This window comes from Poecilia mexicana, unplaced genomic scaffold (genome assembly GCF_051168715.1).
Source record: "Poecilia mexicana isolate PSO_F unplaced genomic scaffold, ASM5116871v1 scaffold_14, whole genome shotgun sequence".
Classification (NCBI taxonomy): Eukaryota; Metazoa; Chordata; class Actinopteri; order Cyprinodontiformes; family Poeciliidae; genus Poecilia; species Poecilia mexicana.
The window spans coordinates 18,232,736-18,254,786 of record NW_028263383.1 but is presented as its reverse complement, the minus strand read 5'-3'; the positions used below and the strand labels follow the sequence as shown (position 1 = coordinate 18,254,786).

Genomic DNA, 22,051 nt, shown 5'->3' with positions numbered 1-22,051 from the left:
GTGAGAACAGAAACTGATATTACAATTGTGAGCATTTACATACAACGTATCACACTAGGGAGCGAGGAGGTCGCATTTTATTAGTGTAAATTTGATTTTTGTGTAAAACTGGCTGTGTCCAGATCATTCCGATTAGCCGCAGTGCAGAGCTATGCAGCAGCTGTAGCGACGTTTTAACAGCCAGGAATCTGAAAAGTGTGGCGGGTGGATTGCAATCGTCCCCTTGTACGCAGTCACCCTTTAATCAGAGATTGGGCATACTTCTTCCAATAATGAGCTAAAAGCTTCCTTTAAATTAATGTTACAGGATAACTTTCATTTGGATAAAGCTCAACATCTGTTAAGAATTGTTCAAGCAGTAAGACGTTTACGGTCATGCTCTTATTTTGAAGTAGCTGAAGACTACTTACAGTTTCCCCTCCTCACATTTCCCCATTATTTCCAGAAACTTTATTTCAAATAAACGTACAATGACAAAACACGGACAGTAAAGAACCAGATCTAAACATAAATGTAATATCTAAGGGCATTATCAAACATGTAAGTTATCATGTCAAAATTTAATTTGTGCTCAAGGGTTGCAGTCTTTTTATAATTTGAATTTAAGTTAGCGCTTTAGCATTACCTTCCACTAAATACCATGATGATGATTCTTTAGAGTAAGCAGAACTAACTTTTTAGTTTCCTGGGCCCATAACTACCTTTGATAAAATCCATTTGCTCCAAAATTAATGCACAGATAATGTAACCATCACTTTACATTGTTCTGGTCTATCATATAAAATCCCATTAAAGTTACGGGTTATTCTAGAAAAAATCAATCAATCAAATTTTATTTGTATAGCACATTTCAGCAGCAAGGCATTGCAAGGCTTTACATAATTAAAATAAAAACAGCATGTGACATTGAATAAACAGTGAGAAAGAGAAAGAGATTTTGACAAAGATTAAAACAGATAAAAACATTAAAACCCGCACCCCTTTTAGGACTTTAGTTAAACGTCGTTTAACTGGGACGTTTTCCGGGGGGCTTTATATCATTAAAAACGTAAACAGTGAGAAAGAGAAATAAAAAAAAAATTAAATAGATAAAAACTAAAGATAAAAACATTAAAATCATCGAAGACATCAAAACCCACACTCTAACCCTAATTTAGCCATAAGCAACTCTAAACAGGTGGGTTTTAAGTTGAGATCTAAAGGCACCCAGTGTTTCAGCTGTTTTACAGTTTTCTGGAAGTTTGTTCCTTTGTGAACATTTCAAAGTATTTAAATATTCTAGTAAGACACAGAAAGTAAGAAGCGGACGAGTCGGTCTTTAACGGTGCGCACAAGGTGGGAAGTCTTGTTCGATCTCCAGTATCCACAATAATAAAAGAAGAAAAGGAGCAAAGTAATAGTTGGAGATGGTTTGCATTGGGGAATTTTAACTGTCTTGACCATTTACTCTGAGGTGGAGGGCATCTGCTTAATGTTCACTTTTTCCATGTCTGTGGGTCATCTGGTTTTTATTGAAGCCCAATCACATGAGCTAATGGCAGCAAAGCGCTATGCCAAGACTCTGTCGCATCTCTCCGGTCTGAGGTCACCGGCGTTGCCCCGGAGGTGAAGAAACGAGCCGAGGACCCGAAGTTCACAAAAAAAAAAAAAGCAAGTTGATTTGAAGATGGTACTCGTGCAGAAAGGAGCAGGAGGTGAACGGGTTTGTTTGCACTCTCCTCATCGAAACAGATGACACACTCTGTGTATTTCCACATTCTTTTTTTAAGACGGCAAACAGAGACATGGCTTTCCTGCCAGCTTGTTTTTTATTTACAAATCAAAAATTTTCTCCTACGTCGGTTTGTGTGGACAAAAAGTGCAACTTTTCTTGCATGCTATCCAAACCAACACGGCCTCACTGAAAAGCTTAGCTTTGAAAAAAAATAATTACTTTTATTTCTTTTTTCGGGCTTGAAAGCATTTGCATAATTGCAACATTAGAGGACCAGATTAAACACAGAGCCTTCCCTGTGTGTGACAATGCAAACTCTTCAGAAATGTGCTTGCGATTTTTGCTAAATTAGAGTGAGGATGCTAGCAGCTAAATTTAACAGCAAAACATTATGGTTAATCTCTTAATCCACAGGATTACAGAGGACCCCTAAGGAGAAAACGGCCTCTAACTGATAATTACTGTAATTCGAAAAGGTTAAGTTTACCTTTCCCAATCATGTAAAACCTTTTCCAAACAGCGTCAACAAGAATAACTCCGTTCAAGCAGGTCCTGTTCCGCTCGCTGCCACCTCCTTTAACCACTAACTACAGTAGGCTTCCCCATGAGTCATAGCAGCGCTTTATGGAGCCACAGTTGCCACTCTTTACTGCAGCAGGCTCTCTGACGTATGCATCAGACCACCGCCATGGCACTTTGCCTGTAGATCACGATACGAAGTCGCCAAAGACCTGAGAGGTGGAAGGCTGCAGCCATCTTGCCCCAGTCGACAGAAACAAAGGTGAATCCAGAGGTGCCCTGGCTGTGCCTGCAAAGAATTTACTGTAATAAATTGGAATTCTGTGTTTTCCTACGCTGGAGGCCACAGAGTCTCCCCGTCCAAGTAACTAAGACCTAATTGTTCCCGTAGATGTTGTGTAGCATCAGTTGTCGTCTAATCAGCCCCACATGCCTGTTTCACAACAGCATAGCCAAGTGGATAACTCTGAGAGCTGGAGAATGCAGCAACATGGCCCTTTTCCAGACAAAAGGCTGCTGGTTTTCCTTTGGAGTCAGCCTCGCTAACTTGGCTCATTTGTCTCTGCAAATGGAGGAAAGGCAGGTTTGGCGTTTGTGCCCCCCCAGTGGAAGGCCACTTCAGGCCCAGCTGCAGGAATCAGATGTAGCGGGGGGCCAAGTTTTTTTTTTTAACAAACAGCAGCAGCCCGATGGTAATCATTTAACAACGAAGCCGAACGGGGGGAAAAAATAAATAAATAACAAATTCACATTGCTTTCATTCATTTCATTTCTGCAAATGAGGCAAAGCATGCTTACCAACACACAGAACAGTAGTGAAACGAAAAGGGCGACTTTAGCAGTTGCACTCAGATTTTTTATGTTATTTGATTGCACATGAAATATTTGGAGGTTTGGATACATTATTATGTCTAATTTCACTATTCTGTGTTAACCAGATTTAAGTCAGGCAGCCAGAGGGGCTGTTAACACCTCACAGTGCACTCCATCTAGCTTCCTTCACTTTAAATGTGTTAAACGACATTACAGTACAACTGCGGTTAAATTATATTTGCATTCTCACCCCTCTTTGGGCAGGGAGGGCTGCGTTTTTGATCTCTTATTTTCGTTAAGCAATTTTAGCTTATCCCGATATTCAAAATACTTTTTGGTTCCTGGAGGTCGTCTCTATTAATATCAAGAACAGAGGCAACGTCACACTGTGTGTGAGAGAACAGTCGATGTAAAATAGACTACTACTTTAAAGAAAGATGAAATGATTTTGGAGTTTAAACAATACAAATCATAACGTCAGATTGCTGCTCAATTTGTTGAGCAGCAATCTCAATCTTGGCTCATTGCAAACCGAGTCGAGAAAATGGTGATTTTTCTTTGATCAGCTGGTTTGGAATGAGAACAGAGGAATTCAAACCACATGCTGAGGGAAAAGGATCTCGTCTTTACTCAACTCAAATTTGAGCTTCTGTGATGCAATTGATCGATTACAAGCTTGCAGAAGTTGGCTGAGAAGCCTTTTCCAGAGTTCATCAGAAGTGAGGCGGAGGAGAATCGTCTCCAGCGGCTTCTCCTTTGTTGAAAGTGACAAGCTAACCACCTCTTCGGTTTTAAAAACGCCGACTTATTATCACTAACATATGGAGCTGCACCATTTTGGCCACAAAATGATATTACTTAGAGGCAAACCTGATAACTCGCCGTTAAGATGGATGGACGGAGGGACACGTGGAATGTACATCACTGAGTTCTAAAAATGAGATGAAATTTCACCCTGAGAAAGTACCGATGTTCTCCTGAACTCTGTGCATTACTGCTGCTTCAGAAAAAAATGCAGCAGGAAACGGCGCATCCAGAAAGTATTTGCAGTGCTTCACGTTTTCCACATCTTGTTACATTCCAAATTGTATTAAATTAATCTCTTTCCTGAAAAATATACCCACAAATATCCCGTTATGACGATGTTTACGTATGTATTTACAGATTTTGCTTTGGCAGAACTCCCAGCCTCAAATCTCTTAGAATATGATGCCGCAAGTTAAACTCACCTATCTTCAGGCAGGTTGGGCCAGTTTCAGATCTTTTCATATATGTTCAATCAGAATCATGTCGTGGACTCTCCTCGACATTCAGAGAGGTTCTGCAGCCACACCTTTGAGATCTTGGCCAAGTGGTTTGGGCCGCCGTCCTGCTGACACATGAACCGTCGCCCCAGTCTGAGGTCCAGATGCTCTGGAGCAGCTTTTCATCCAGGATACGTTTGGGACATTGCTGCATTCATCTTTCCCTCTATCCTGACTAGTATGACAGTTCCTGCTGCTGCTAAACATCCCTACAGCTTGATGCTGCCACCACCATGCTTCACTGTAGGGATGGTATTGGCCTAAGAGTTCAGTCTTTGTCTCATCAGACCAGACGATCTTGTTTCTCCTGGTCAGAGAGTCCGTCAGGTGTCTTTTGGTAAACTCCAGATCGGCAGCCATGAACCTTTCATTAAGGAGTGGCTGCTCTGCCACCCAGGCTTGACTGGTGGATCTTGGTCTCCTCCCTGACTAAGGACCTTCTCCTCCAATCACTCAGCATAAATGGCTGATCAGCTTTAGAGAGAGTCCTGCTGTGACAATCGTGTCCTGTGTGCTGGATTCACTCCGAGTGGTGGAAAACTCTCTCCTTTCGATTTTGTTCATCGCTCCCTGTGTGTTGACCCCACAAGATTGTAACAACAAATGTGGAAAAAGTGAAGAGCTGTGAATACTTTCTGGATGCACAGTGTTTCTCCTATTCAATGAAACTGGTGCCACATTTATTAAAACTGTGAAAAAAAAGATAACGTTCCTTCCCCTCCTACCACTGTGATTATTGCCGTCTGAAGAAATGCACCGCTCCCGGTCAAAAACAAGCAATCAGAGCTAGTCAATCAACCTTGTGTACACGCTGCTCAATGTACTAATGGCAGAGAAACAGCCATTACAGGAAAACTGTTTATCCGCCGCCATGCTAACTAGCTTGAGAGTTCGTGACAGGCTCTGCTGCGGATGTGAACGGCGAATAAGAACGGGTTCTGTGTTTTCGCAGTTAACACTGAGATCACGAGGAGAAGGCATAGGAGCTTGATTTGTTTCACACATTATCTGTTGTACACTGTCACAACAAAGTGATAGTTTCAACAAATGTGCAAAAAACTGTTTTATAAGTTACGTACCGTAGCTTTAAAGTGCCACGTTTAGTTTGCATAAATAACTGTGCCTGAGAGCAAAGCTGTGTTGCCTTAATCCGTCCTTCCAGATGTATCTCTCAGTTATCATTCACCCCTCACATGTGCCCACCTGTGCCACAGCTGATTGTTTCCATCTGACTTTAAGAAGCCTGGAGTTAGAATCTTTCAGCAGAGGTTTCATGAACACTGGTGAGGACATCCTGCTGAGTGGATCTCATTTTTCATCTTCAGCAGACCAGATTCCTTCAAAAGCCCCACATTCCCGCTCTTCAATACGACTCGTTAAACTGTCTTATAAATTGACGCCGGGGGTTCTTTCTTGATAACCTGAAAAGACCTTCAACCCATAGATTATGTCACCAAAATCTGGCGAAGGCGGCCTTGGCATTATTATTTTAGATTTGATTTGCGACGCGCCGACTGCCGTCAGGAGTATTTCTCCCGAAGTTACTTCCATGTGCCTTCTATCAGCAAGCAAATTAAAGTTTCAGCAAGACTGAGCACGCAGTCTGATGGCAACACATGGTCGAGGTTCGTGAAATTGAAATCTCAGAGAGCTCGGGTCACGAGGTGTAGCTTTGATCAAAAACGGACTGGGCGTGTGTGTGTGTGTGTGTGTGTGTGTGTGTTGGGGGGAGTTAAAAAGTGGGAATAAGAACTTAGATGACTGCACACCAAATGCTCTACACATAACAACAGGAACAGTCTGCAGAGATCCGATGAACTAAGTCCTGGACTAAAATCTGCACTGAGAGATTATTTTGACTGTTATTCAAAAAACATCTTGAATATTTAAAACAAGACGGATCGTGTGGTTACGTATCAAGACACTTAATGAGAAAATGACGTAGATGCATTTAGGCTCGTTTCGTTCTTTTTGTGCAAAAAAAGTTATTTTGTTCTAAGCATATCAGGGTCAAACTAAGCGACGTTCACATTAGGTTCACATCTTAAAGTACTTAAGCCAAACCTGTACAAACAATATATGGACATATTGAACTTACGATTAAATTAAAAAAAAAAAAAAAGCTTTGTCAGTGATTAAGTTCTACACACAACTCAAGTGGCTAGAAGTAGATTTAGCTTCACCTGATCCAATAAAGTTGAAAAAATATTCTATTGAGCACCTCTTGCTATCCAATTATTAACCGGTTAATCCAAAAAACAGTCTTCAGATTAGGACTACGCTATGCTGATTGAGGAGTATTTGTTTTAGTTGCAGATGCATTCTTTGCTACAATTGATGGAGCGCACAATAAAGAAATTGGTAACACTTTATTTGAAGGGGGTTGAATAAGACTGACATGACACTGTCATAAACACAGTTTATTCATAAGCCTTCATGAATATTTATGACTGTTGTCATAAAGCGTCATTCGGTAAATTATGGCACGTTTAATACAAAGCTGACATTATTCAAAATGTCCTTGTTATGACAACTTGACATTAACCAAGAAATCATTACTGATATAAATTTGTTATAAAAGTATTACTGATTGCACTTTAAAAATTAGGTAACTTTGTTATTAAAGGTAAAGTTTAAACAGTAATGATTTCCTGGTTAATGTCAAGTTGTCATAACAAAGACATTTTGAATAATGTCAACTTTGTATTAAAAGTGTCATAATTTACCGAATGACGCTTTATGACAACAGTCATAAATATTCATGAAGGCTTATTCATGTTCATGACATGTGTTATGTCATGTTTATGACAGTGTCATGACAGTCTTATTCACCCCCCTTCAAATAAAGTGTTACCAAGAAATGTTATTGCATTTTAGGCTAAACAAAAAACAAAAAAATGTATATATGGTCTTATTTCAAGAAGAATTTGAATCGTTTGTTTATTGTATTTCTAATACAAAAAGATGTAATTAAACCTAAAATAGGCTTAGGTAGTTCAATGAATAATCTGCAAGTTGTTCCCTTCCTCTCCACCTAGATAAAAAAAAAACAGGCAAAAGGAATAAAACTGCTAAAAGTCTGAGCTTATAAGTGTCTCACGTATTAAAAAAAAAAAAAAAAAGCTGGCCAACTCACCTATATGCACTTTAATAAGCATAGCGAAGTCACAAGATCAGCGAATCACATGACAAGACCAAAACTATGAATGAGTTGATGCTGCCGACCGGGGGGTTGTGTGCAGTTCATGCTTCACACAGCTCATTTCCCTGATGTCCAAAAAGATCTAACGAGACTCTGGAGTTTACAACCGTGAAAGAAGCCGAGAGGCTGCAGCCGGGCTTTGCGGTCCAGTGTGCTCAGCTTCCTGCTGCTCGGGCAGTTCACACATGGATGCTCCGACATGTGGAAAACACCTTCAGTAAGTTTGCCCACAACACTGCGACGTTAGGCTTTTTGCAGCAAATGACGCAAAAGGTCAAACCTCGTAAGAAAAAGATGATTTTTTTTTTTAATAAGAGGTGAGACATTTTGACAGGGAACCAGAAAGAAAATGAAGACTTATGACAAATTTATATTGCATTTTATCTTATAATTTTCAACTTACTTCACTGAAAGACAACTAAAGATAAATTAGATGTAAGAAAAAAAAAAAAAAAAGAAAAAGTTAAATAGTTGATGCCAAATGTTTTGAGAACACGTCAAAGAACCTAAAATGCTCACCACAAAAACAAAAATGGCTAATCCAAGACATGTGAACATCAAAGATCCTCCATGCAGATGTTTAATTTTTGTCCATTTTTCCTACAAAAGGGATGTAAAGATCATATTTGGACTAGAAACATTACAAACTGGCCACAGAGTCACATAAAAAAATATTCAGAATAACCTCAGGATCTTGTGAAAATCAGTGATAGGAACATGAAACTATGGAGATGCTGAGGTTTCACCAAACCTCAGCCAGAATTGTTGAACCTGAGGGCCACAAATGGCTCATGTAGGAATCATACATAAATATATTTTAGGCATTATGGTCATTTATCTTCTGATCAAATTGTCAGTTATTTGCAACTGTTTGCTCATTCCTTACCTGGGCGATGTTCTTGTTTAGCAAGTAGACGCCATATTCAAAATGAAAGCGCTCTCCTCTAGGATACAACGGGAATCTGTAAAACACAGAAGGACATTTAATTGGAGAGGATTACGAGATTTACCGTTTATGATCGATCAGATGATGATTTAATGGCTCAGTCTTTGCAATAAAACACACAATTAGGTATTGACCTTTGAAAGCTGAAGCTTTGCAGACTTTGAGAGTCAATGCAGAGACAAACTGAAACTGAAACTTTATGTTTCTCATCTATGCAATGAATCTTAAACCTTCCTTCACTTTCTCAGAAACAATCACAAAAAAATAATGAAAATACAGAAAAATCTAATTATTTTCATCAAGCGAAAAACTCCCATTTATTTTCATTTTAAGAATGCATCAACCCAGAGTTTGTACTTTTATGCATTTCTCTTCATTTTTATTAAACTCCAACAAACATTAGGAACATATGTTTCAATGAGCCGACGTTAATCTAGTCATACCTTCGTTTCGTGTGATATTAAAAGCTGCTGCATGTGTTACAGATCTTAGAAAAAAAGTTATAGCTCAGATTGCAAAAAAAAGCTTCATTTTAAAAGTGTCTGATTGGAAACATATCCATTTATCACTTTGCATATTTGTAAGTCTAGAGAACACACGCTGATAAAAAAAAAACTAGAAAAAAAACTTGAACATTTGGAAAAGTCAAAAGATTTGCTAGCAAATTCGAGATAAATTTCAATTCAAACTTTCAAACTTTTGAAACTCAGAATATTTCCAAAAGTCAAACATTCCCTGAGTTTGTTTTTCCAACCAATTTTAAAACTTAGAAATTTCCAAGTTTTTTTCTAGAAAATTTCTGAGATCAGTTTCAGAATTTCTGAGTTTTTTTTTTTTTTGTTTGCCAGAATTTACTCCTTTTTTTTTACCGTCCCTAGTACACCTTCACATGCTGAAGCATGTGCTCATGCAGTCTGCAGCGTTTGCATTCGCTGACAGATGCAGACGAGGTAAAAAGCTTCGTCTGGATCCATAGATACCCAGTCAGCACCTTGTTCTACTGAAGCATCAAACAGGAGCAGCGCAGCACCATGTTTCCGCCTCCAAGCACAAACAAAGGAAGCTTTTGCTTTCAGCGCGACGGGAAAGTCCCATCAGTGAAACCCAGATGTCTCGGTCTGGGCAGAGACGGAGCAGCGGATGCTGACATGAAGTGGGAAGTGCTGTGAAACCGGTGGAGTCGTCCCTGCCTGTCATTAACAGCTTATATCGGCCGATCTCCCACCGAGAGAATATTCAGAAAGCTACGCCGCAGTTTTTACGTTAGAATGCAGAGCATTAAGTAGGACGGCCAGTGTCAAAGCAGCGTTTCAGAATCGAGTGTGAAGGCAGTAAAAAAAAAAAAAAAAAAGGAGCTTCCCGGAGTTTCTTTGTGGTCTCGTCCAAAAATGTCAACAAAATACACAAGCTCTACGAAGGACAATGGTTTTATTTAGAGTCAGAATGAAGCTGTTTGCATAAAACCGCCTCACACAGCTTTGTCCTCACAGGCGACCATTAAAGTCATCTGTTGCTATTAGCAACACATGTGCTTGTTTTTAAGTACGGGTGAACCGGCCGACGTCTAGGTGTACCACGGCTCTTAAAAGGACATTGTCCGTCGCATCATTCGCTACAGTTTAAAGATTGTTCATTAAGACATTCAGACTCTGCTGCCGTACGGAGCAGAGAGAAAGGTCAAAGTTCAAACCATCGCTTCCATCCATCACAATGGGCAAGGATTATATTCCCAATTCCAACACATCTCTGTCCCACTGTTGCCAACTTACTGACTTTGTTGCTATGTTTAGCTAATTCTTTTCCCCCAAAAGAAGACTAGCGACAAATCTAGTGGCTTTTTTCTGTGTGCAGAAAGGAGACCCACTGCACCACCATGTCGAGAGACATGGAGACATATCCAATCACAAATGTTGAAAGCTGCTGGTGATTCCACTATGAATTAAGTTGATGTAAATCTCATTTCTCATGTTTATCGATGTTTCCCTGCATTTGATGCACCGATTTATCTCCTCCACTGCGTGTGTCTCCGTTAGCCGTCTTATTGTTCAATTTAATATTATACAAAACTGATTTATGTAGCGTGGGTTCAGACAACGTATCTAAATTATTAAATTGACATTCTTGAGTTATTTTGCAAAAGTTATTTGTAGAGACGCACCGCAGAGATCATTTCTGTGTCTGTTACGGTATTGAAAAATCTCTAGATCAGGGACAATGTCTATTCAGTCTAACTCTATGTTTTATGCTTTGAGTGACATAATTTATTCTACATTATATTATAATTGCACGTTCTGATCCATTTCAAATGAGGTTTAGCTCTGAGGTGGAGCTTCGTCCTTAAAGGCGCTCGGTCCACGCAGGCGTTTTACTCAGCTGGTCAGTTGCCGAGGGAGATCAACAGTTTTCTCACACATGCATGAAAGAATCACGGCAGCATTTCAGGTATGTTTTAGACGAGGGAACATTATAATATGATGCAAATCTCAAATCACACAACGCTGCCCCTTTAAATAAGAGCAAATAGATCATGGTTAACATTTTTCACAAATGTTTGTGCTAACAACGTAAGATCATGGTCTTTTTATTCATAGTTATCATAGAAAGTTATATTGACCTATACGTACTTCAACTATGTTCTGCAGGATAAGAGCATCTGGCTTACTTCCTCTCTTCTTGAGGGGCTGGGACTCAGGTTTTTTTTTTTTTCCCATTTACAATTCCTTAAAAGTCCCTCATAACTGGGTAACTGCATATTAAATCAAAACACAAATCCTCCATAGTGGACTCAGTCGACTGCCATCACATTAATAGCAGTTGGAACAGGAGGTTAAGCTGCGCCCATAGCAGATTACTGCAAGGCCTTGACGTTCTTAAACCACAAATCTTCAATTAATTCCACATTTGAGCATTTATAACATGAGCATACCTCAAATCCCTTTCTTTTATTTGGCTTAACTAAAGGTCCTGTGTGTTTTATTATCTCAGCGCCTGTCTTGAGGTCTTAGAATCGTGCAGCGGTGATGGCTGTGAACACCTCATCACTCACGCCGTGGCTCTGGGAAGTTTAAAAGGTAAACCCTGAACAGATGGGGATCACTGCAGCGGTGGATTGAACCCTAACAGGAAGTTGCTGTAAAAAGTCTGGCAGAGTATAAAAAAAATAAATAAAAAAAAAGAAAAAAGGACGACATAGGCTGGAGGCCACACAACCATTTTAGATGTTCATCCTCCGTATCCCTGACGTTTGAGGGAAAGCGACACGCCAGAGGTCAAGCCTGAGCAGTCGGAAAGAGCCACCGGAGACGGGAAGAAAAACAGATCTTCCCTTTGCTCCCACTGGCACAGCCGCTGCGATTTCCCCACAAATAGATAGGATGTGATCGCTGATGAACATGCTGCATATGAAAAGGAAAAACAGAGGCGCTTCCAAAGTCCACACACGTAAAGTCATGAACGCGCAGGTTCAGTCGCAGCGCAGTGATTAATGAGCGCTGTCCGCCACGTCTTGAAATCACTCTGGAGAGACTCCGGTTCACCAAACACTAGGAATTTCTCCCGGGACGTCCAGTGAAGTCAAATATATTGTTACACAGGCGAAACGAGGATGGTGGAGGAGTGGAGGGCAGGAAGGGGGGGGGGGGGGGGATCTGGACATAAGGAAGGTGAGGAGCAACTACAGGAGGAAACCATTCATGTTGTGGAGCATCCAGCTAGGACTGAAATGAACGATTATCATAGTAATCGACTATTTTATCGATTATTCTGATGGATAAAAGAAAAACTGCACATTCCACAGATTTTTCACTGAACTTCTTAAACCTTATTTATTCAATATTAGAAATGCATTAAATACATTAAAAGACACAAATGGATAATTTCCCAATTTTCAATGCAAAATGCACATTTTTTGTACAGTTCTGGCTTAATCACTGTTCTGGTAGTGTTTTGAGTCTGTATGCTCCAGTTAATGATTATTCAACAACTAAATTAGTTGACTGTTTCAATAACTGATTAATCCGGATTAATCGTTTCAGTCCGACGTCCAACCTGATTTTATTAGCCAGCGAGGTTTTTATTTTTTGTGCAAATGCGATCTTAAACGACCGACGGCATCCGTCGTGTTTGAAATTCTCCTCACGTTCTCTTTTGTGGCCATCTCGTTCAGTACCTATACCATCCTCTTCCTCGGCCAGGCCTTTGTTATGTGTGCAGAATGCGGTTTCTGTATGGTTGGGATAAAACAGAAAAGAAACGTCCTGCAGAAAGCAGTGTGCATCGCTCCAAGATCTCTGAAATCTGAATTAATTAAGCACGTGGCTTTCATTTGGTTTCAACAGAATGTGGAATACTGATTCGTCCGACCACAGTCCACTCGTTTCCACTGTGTGACGGTCCTCAAACTCAGAGGAGTCCGTGCCAACTCTGGGGGAACAAAAAATAAAAAACACAGAACTTCGTATTTGCATAGTAAAGTTTGAAGTGGCATCTGTGACTCTGCTCTATTGAATGCATTGCCCATGAGATTCTATCAGCTTCTGATTAATGACAGATCGTGCTGTGGAGTCCTCAGAGATGGACATCGCATGTGTTCATTTCATCTGAATGTTTTCTGAAATATGTCTGCACAAACCAGAGGCAATCTGCCCATCTCTGGTGCTGAAATCTCGAGCATTTTGCAGATATTCAGACCACCAGCTCAAATATTCATTGTTTACATGGTTTTCTATAATGTGCTAGGTTGCTTGTTGGACAGGCAAAAACACATTTATATGAAAATGAAACAGTTAATTTGAAACCTGCTCTATTTATATGCTTCAATGCACTTTGGAGTGGCATTATGTGGCAATAAAACTTAAACCGCCATGAAAACAGCCAGGCTGGTGGCGTCTTGATCTGATTTTCATAGACACCAATGTTGAAGTGTGTGTTGACCTGTGACCCCAGATGAAGGCAGAACCCCAGCAAAAGAAGGACTTGATCTAAATAGCTATGGCTGCACTAAATCCAGTTTTCCGGCTGATCGTCAATCTTTTAAAAATGCCCGACTTGTCGATTCAGATTTTGTCCAATTCTGAGGTTTTTCGCTGGGAAGTCACTAATTTTGTGAAAAAGTCACCAAGTTGGCATCAGTGGGGTAACAGCTGTTACCTGCACATGTGCAAATGTGACCAGGTGGACAGGTGTTTTCAGTCAGCCCTCGTTCACAGCACAGAACAAAGGGACAGTGTTTGATTTAAGCAACAAGATCGGTTTGTCCTGAAAGGATCGGCCGATCGCAGATCTCAAAGAATTAAGGAAATTGTTTCCGATTCAATAGTGCACCCTTATAAACGGCCCAATAAAGAGGAAACTGACTCACCAAAAAAAAGTACAAATGGTCCTAAGACATAAAAAAAAACATGTTCAGAACCATGTTGCAGTTTTATCATCAGAAATGTTTGGAGATTTATCATTTTGCTATATGGGTACTCTTCCAAACCTTAAATGAAATACGATGCCACACACTATTGCTTCATATTTATACCCGAGGAAAAAAGACTTCAATTACTAATGAAAAGTTCCTAAAAACTCTTATAGCTAAACTGAAACGCTTTCAAAATGTTAGTCTACCTAATGTAAATTACAGAGATTGTTAAAATTTGTGATTTTACCCCAAAATATTTCTTAATATAGATGAACTATTGTATTGAATTTAAAGATTGGATAAAAAAAAAAACAATCCCAGTAACAACATGCAAGAGAATATTGCGATGAAAGACGAATTTATTGCAAGTTTTTTTTGTTTATTTTATTACGTCTGTGCCAGGAATGACACTTAATGAATGTGATTCTTTTTATGATTTGGCCGACTTTTCCAAATTTTCCTCTGATTTGGCGCCGTAAAGGGGAAAAGCCGATGATTTATCTTTTTTTATCAAAACCTCTGGCCGTTGCGTCTGCTACGACAGTAAAGAGTTTTAGTAGTTTACGTCTGGGAGAGATATAAAAGCAGAGGAAGAGGAGATGAAGACCTTTTACAATCACTTAGCCAGGAGCATAAAGTCAAACAGTCCTCCACTCTGGACCGGATGAAATAAATTACATTCCTAGTGGACAGGACAAAATCACCACCATGTTTGTCCATCAGCATGGAAACCCCCGAGTAAACAGATGAAGCAGAGAGAGTCGCCCACAGATCTGGAGGAAGACGCTGGTCACGTCTGCCCCGTTTCCGAATGAGCTGGCCGAATTGGCGTGACCTTATCGTTTTCTTTCCTCCGTTTCCTGCCCAGCCTGCGTGGCATTTTGTTTCATTTTGTTGCGAATTTAAAAATCCCGTCTGATCTTTTCTGATCCACTCAGCCTCTCCACACATCTACGCTGCGCCCCGCTCTGACGGAGCCACGCGTCGGCCGCTCAAACACGGCAAACCGAATATGACAGGCGCCCATAATCAACACCCCCGCTCACTTCAACGTCCACTCAAAGACTGATTAGTGAAACCTGAAATCTGTTTCCATTTAGCCAATATTCAACGCAGCGTGAAGCAGATGGGAGGGAGGGTGAAAAAAAAAAAAAAGGAAGAAATGACAGTGATTTGAGAAGAGAAAAATATCCTTGTTTCCCGTCAGAACAACCACAGGACAGGCGAACGTGTGAGACCGAAATGTGTAATTAATAAGAAGTGTGCAGCCCTGACACAGTAAAAAAAAAAAAAAATACAAAAGCAGCACCTTGTAGGAAAGTCCCCTGACTTTATGGGCGAAAAATACAGTAAAAAAAATGATAAACACCCCGGGTCTGCCAACATTTTTTTTTTTTAAACTGCCGGCTCTAGACACCAGTTATCCACGCAGACAGCCTCGTTAAAAGCAGAAAGCAACCAATAAACAGGCGACTTCAATGATGAGGCGAAGCCAAAGGACATACCCCGCTCCGTCTTCCTGTCCGTGTTCTTTTTAAAACCCCCCCTCCTTACCACGGGTCTGTTATTTCTGCTGAGGGATATTTTAATAGCCGGCTGAGTTATACGTCTTTCATCTCGGGTTAATCGAGCATCACTGTCTCCGCCGAGGCCACGGACTCCACCTCAGGGGCCTTCTGGCAGGTGTCAGCAGCACATGATGTCTTTTAAAGCCTCCAGTTAACTGAACATATTTGCGGGCGATTTGTGCCAAGAGAGATTCAAGATTCAAGATTCAAGATACTTTATTGTCATTCACATCACGTATCACATGAGGTGGAACGAAATTGAGAGTCACAGCCCCAGTTACATCCAAATATAAAAATATAAATATAAAAGTATAAAATATAAAGTCGCTACAAGAGCACAATATTATAGGTAGGAAAAGTGTATAGCTAAGGGGAAGGGGAAAAAAGAGGCTATGATGACGTAAAGACTTTAAGACAGGGGTGTTTAAACATTTTGTCAAAATCGCCGAGTCAAAAGTACTCGGGGGGGGGGGGGGGGGGGGGGCAAGGAAATAAAAAGAACTGAAATCAAGCAAATAAAGTAATCTGAGTTTTTCTCTTCTTTTTTTTTTTTTTTTTTGTAGGATGGGACGTCATTCATTGTAGATCCAAAAAGGATTTTGTACGTTTGCTGTATGAAATTAGTCTAGTTTGTAAATTATTTTAGGGGGGCCTTGAGTGAACAAATTTATTCTCAGTTATAAGAGGAGGATTTGGGTCACATTCTTTCAAAAACACTTGCTATATTTAGCCATATAAGGAAAAGTTGATTTAGGTGCAGCAAAGTCAGCTTTTCAGTAAAAGTTTCTGGACAGAAGTGGTTCTACTTTTTATTTCTACTGTAAGAAGATTATGTCAGTTATAATTTTAACCTGATTACAAATAAAAAGTCTCCATCTCCATCAACCCCCTGTGACGGACAGGGTGTATTTTTTTGTTTCTGTTTTATCATGAATTGCATTTGAGGACCGCACAAAATCAGTCAAATGGCCACAAATGGCACCAGAGATCTTGGACACCCATGGTTCAACATAAAGCTTTATAAATGCATTAAGCTCTGTAAACAAAGATTTTTAAAAGCTAAAAGATGGTTAATGAGTCGATTTTTGTTCTTTTTACATACATACATATACATATGTATATATATATATATATATATATATATATATATATATATATATATATATATATATAAAAGCATGTCTGATGAAGCATTTTCTAACGTCTTGGACTCTTGGTTCCCCTCTGGGTTTATTCTATCGAGTGGAGGAGTTTAAAGAAGGACGCAGTGTTGTGGGTGGTCGACCTCTGCTAAACCGCGCTTCACCAGGATACGTGGGAACTCTTCCAATGATTGACTGACCTGCTCTAATGTATACAAAGTCGCCACATGTGTTGGCGTGCTTGTTTAGACGTTTTAATTAATAGTCCACGTGTGCAAAAAACACACAAAAAGAGGCAAAGGAAGCACATCCTATCTTTTATAGTGGTCAGTTGGATTTATTTTTTGTGGGGGCGGGGAGGCGGGATTTGGTTTGGGAACATAAATACTTTTGGTTTGATTTAAGAAAAAAAAAAAAGTTCTAACCTCAAATAGATGCAGTTCAAACATAACTCTAAGTTTCCTGTAGCTTTCAGTATCTTGAAGCACCTGTTTTAATGACTGCTGGACCACAGCCTGATCATTCTGTCATCACTGGTCTGTTCCTGAGTTGTACAGTAGACCCTCGCTCACGTCGTTCTGCTTTGTCGTCTCGGCTCCTAAGATTATCCAGAGACCCCAGCTCCTTAACCAGCAGCCATTTTCTCTTTGCAGTCGTTTTGCTCCTTTGTTTGGACGCACATGTGAGAATGGAAGTTCATTCTGAGTCCCGTCTTCACAAGTATAAACCAGGATTTCAGTCAATGTTCATCATATTGTTTAAAATCACCTATCAGAATGTTATGTCACTTTAAATGAAATTATTTTAACTTCAATCTGGGTAGAGTATAAATGTCTAATGAAGCTGGTATTAACAGGACTGTAGGTAATTTTGCAAGTATTCAGTCCCAAAACAGAGCAGAATACATTTAGGAAGAAAATGTTGAACAGGATGTGAGGCTAGACCCCATGACGTCATTGATCAAGTCGAATTCAATGACGAAACTGATTACAACAGGCCTGTTTCTGTGCTAGTTATGCTCCTTGATTCATTACAAAGCCATCGCTGAGCTGCATGTTCGCCAGATGACCTCCGAGTCTGACCATTACGTCTGGCTGCTCCACCTTTTTCTTTGAGTTTCTTTTCAGAAAGGGGAATTTGTCATTTTAAATGAAAAAGCTTTTTTTTTTTTTAGTTCAGTCTGGGTCTGTTGACAACTATCACTAAATGGACGTTACATTATATTTACAAAATTCATTTCAAGTATTTAACAGTGCTATGTCATTAATATTACGTAACCCAATCACAAGATTTTTAAAAAATAGACTGTGAAAAGATCAACCAATAGGTATAGGAAAAACATTATTGGTCATCAATAAAGTCAACCTGCAGCTGCTGTGCTTTTGTGACCAAACTAATGGAGACCTATTAAGATGTATATTAAATATATATATACCGTATTTTCCGCACTATAAGGCGCACCTAAAAACCTTCAATTTCCTCAAAAGCCGACAGTGCGCCTTATAATCCGGTGCGCCTTATATATGGACCAATATTGAGCCATAACAGGTCCAGCAACGGACCTTACCACAGGGGCCGCGTTTCATTGGCTAATGCCCATTTTAGGTCACAGTGCAGCTACCACGTGCGTGACCGTCTCACAAACACAAGCTACAGTAGTAAACATATGCTAATGTACATTGTGGACCATCAAAACCATGAATGCCGACTTACCCAGCCTTGCAAGAACAATAGGCATCAGTGATCTTGTCCACAGCTATATTTATGCTGAGGGTGTGAGGATCTGCTGTTTTCCTCATCTATCGGTAGCTTTTAGCTGTGACGCGCACAATGTTGGAGGCATCCAGTGGCTCAAACACCTTGATGTCGTCCAAAAAAGATGACCATGTCCATTGTCGTGGCTGATATGTTGTGAAAATCCGGCAGAAATGCTACGCTAATTAACTCAGATCGAAATGAAAGACGTCATGTTTACACAGACATGCAGTAGGCTGCTTACGTAGTTGGTCCACTACGGTAAGCAGCCGCCAACTTCTTTTTCCCCCGTAGAAGAAGTAGTGCGCGGTGCATGCTGGGATAGTTGTCAGAACACTGGTTTGTTAATAAAGTTTGATAATACATTTAAAGGGGGGGGGGGGGCAGGGGAAGAGAGACAGAGACTGCAGCGGCAGCGTGTCGGTTGGTCTGTGTTACCCAGAAAGCAGTTGGGCATAATATCGCAACACCAACACCGTGAGTGAAACAACGGCTGGGCCAGCCTACTATATAAAGTACTCGGGGACCATTTCTTTATTAATGTGGATGTGTAATAATAGAGTATGACGCGTCTATTCTATGCGCCTTATAATGCGGTGCGCCTAATGTATGAAAAAAGTCCTAAAATATGCCATTCATTGAAGGTGCGCCTTATAATCCGGTGCGCCTTATAGTGCGGAAAATACGGTATATTTTTCAAATCTACAAAACTGGCGCCGCCCTCGTTAAAGGTTCATTTAAAAAGTGATTTATTCTCTTTCAGGGAAACACTTCTACACAAAACGGAGTAACTGCATCTCCTAATTATTTATTTGACTTATATGTTGTGTTCAGGCTCAGATGACCTATTGACACACACTTAATGCTATAAACTCTAACATGTTGACTTTAATCAGGGTTTATTACAAGCAATCACATGCAACACAAACTGCTTTTGCAGACCTTACTAATGAGATGTGGCCAAGAATATAAATAACAACTATCTGAAACATTTAGCCATCTTTTTTTCTCCACTTAAAGAACATGAAATCCTACAGTATTAGACAGGCAACTGATTTTACTCCACAGAATCTTCCAGAAAGCTTTTGAGCACAGATGCTTCTTGTTATCTTTCTAATGAGGAATCGCCAAAGCTCGCTCGACTGGCCTAGACAACGGCGGGACTTCCGAGATGAAGGGCTGCTTATATAACAACCCTGTCAACCTTAGCGAAGACGCCCTCACTTTTCCTGAGCTATTATAAATATACCTCTGCCGCCATTGTCCTGGAGCGATTTGGCGGAAAACCTCAAAAAAGACGAGTAAACAGTCTGACCAGTCCCGGACAGCCTTTGTAGTTGACGCGCGGCGCTAAATCATAGACCGTTTTCAAATTTGATTTAAATCAACTGGCTCCGGAGCTGATTGCCTCGTTTATCTCCCCTGTGGAGAAGAAAGCAGCTGTGCGACTGCGCCACTGCTGAACACGTGCGCATCGCCGTGAAATAACAAATGATGGGATCTGGTTCTATGTGCCTCTAAAGAACGCAGCAGCTTTTTACAGTGTGTACGGGACACGACTGAACATATGGCTGGTTCGTTTTCAGACGGCGCTACACACAACTCGGAAGATCATTTGAAGCTAAACATTTATGCAATTACACTAAATTATAACTCGGTGTTGAAAGAGCGGGAGGGGAAATGTTTCACGTTGACGGAAAAATATGTACTTCCGCTGATCCACGTGATACAACACCGGTCTCATCTGCAGATGAAACTAAACAAACCTGCGTAGATTTCTACCACATGCAAATAATGTTTATAATACACAGCATGTGTGCATAATTTGTTTCAATTAATTAGGCTAAATGGAAGAACCAGCTACTCTCTATATTATTCGAGTATTTCTGAGTCTGTAAGTGTCATTGCTTACAGACTATATAGTGTCTTATTATGCCGTCATTTGGGCTACAAGGAAGTGGAAGTACTGTAGATCACTGACAATCAATCACCTGTTGGCAGCAGCAATGGGAATCTTGTTTTTTGATGTCTGAAACCAACACACTCCCAAACATTTTATTTGTGTGAACCGATTGGACATTGTGTGCACATCTAAAACGCACATGAATCTGAATGCAACAGTTTTGATCTCCACTGTCAAAACAGATTCGAGGGGAGCAGTAAGGTTTTTGCGGTGGCTGTAAAACAAGGGACTGGATAGTCACAATCCATCAGGTGCTGAAGATTGACCGCCTTTGTCCATGTGTGTTGTGTAGACGTGAAGAAGAAATACAACCACGTTTCTGGAGCCAACACCTAGGGCAAAGTTGATGCCCAACACAGGATGCAGCACCTGAAATCGATACGCCGAGCCAATCGGTGGCGCTGAACGACAGAACGAAAGAACTGCAGCAGGTGAGATTGAGGCGCATGCAGGATAGAGAGAGAGAGATGGATCGACACAGTTTGTTTTTAAATCTATCCACTCTGGAACCTGACTTCAAAAACGATCATTTCCGGTCTCTCAGGACGCCGAATCAGTACGGATGGCACAGCCTAAAAAAAAACTTTGTGAATGCACCTAAAATCTGGGCCTACATTGTCGGGGATGCTTTTAAGAACTAGTCTTTGCATCCACAAAGCAAAAGCTGTGTCTTCCATCTTGGCAAAAAAGTCAAGCTTGTTCCCACTGCAAGCTGGACTCCATCAACACTGCTCCTTGCCCTTGATCCTGTTTGTTGTATTTACAGATCATAGAGAGGTGTGCATCTCCCTGCGGCCCTCAACCAGGAAAAGATTGACTGCTCCTTCCAGGTCATGTTCAGTCAGTTTAGGGATCTTGGCGTCTTGATCACAAATGAGGGTAGGATGAAGCTGAGCCAAAAAGTGAAACTTTTTATTTGCCCGTTGGTCGGTGTTTCATCTCTCATCATGAGCTGCCACCGTAAGGTGGCTTAATTCATGTTTGAGGTGAGACGAGGAGCTTCGTTTGAAGTGGAGCAGCTGATTCGCTGCATCAGAAAGAATCAGTTGGGATGTCTTGGCCATGACCAGAACTCACTGGACAAGACTATGCATCCCTTTTGGCCTTGGAGTACCCTGGGATTCCCAGATGAGTTCCAGAGTGACTCTGGGAAGAGGTATGTCTGGGATATCCTGGATGAGCGATGTCTGGATTATTATAAACTCCAGTCACAAACACTGTTGAGCAATGAAAGGCATGGCTGACCATGGTGGGTATGATTGTCATTCCCATCTTGTCCGTTTAATGGTAACTGACATAAAAATAGTCAAGCCCCAGAATAATATTGTTCCCGCTGAAATGAGGTTCCTCTAATTTCAAACTGGCCTCCCTCCTTTGGCGCTTACACAGACCTCAGCACATCCTTGGACGGTTTGTTTTGTGGACCGCCTAAATCCCTCTCACATTCATTGTCCTTTTGCCAGCGATATGGTCTTTATAAGCCATCTTTTCTCCCAATACGTTTGAACAACAATAGGAGGCAGCTCTTGATTTCTAATAGCTGGCTTCTGGTCTCAGTCAAACCCTCGGACATCTGGATCGCATCTCTCCGTTTCTACCCCATGCAATCAGAAACATTGGAACCGAGCTCGCTCCCCGCGTGAGCAAATGTGGGCGCAACATGTCCGCTGATTGCAGAGAACATTTCAGACTGGTCCAATGTCGTTTCTGAGATTGTCAAA

At 40.7% G+C, this 22,051-nt stretch overlaps 1 protein-coding gene across 1 annotated transcript in view; it reads right to left on the bottom strand.

Annotated features, from left to right (window-relative positions):
* Positions 1 to 22,051, bottom strand: part of uvrag (UV radiation resistance associated gene) — a 136,962-nt gene that overhangs the window by 34,811 nt on the left and 80,100 nt on the right. The window contains exon 13 of the mRNA XM_088012301.1: positions 8,439 to 8,514. Coding sequence (XP_087868427.1) covers positions 8,439 to 8,514 — 76 coding nt within the window. The remainder of the gene's footprint in view (positions 1 to 8,438; positions 8,515 to 22,051) is intronic.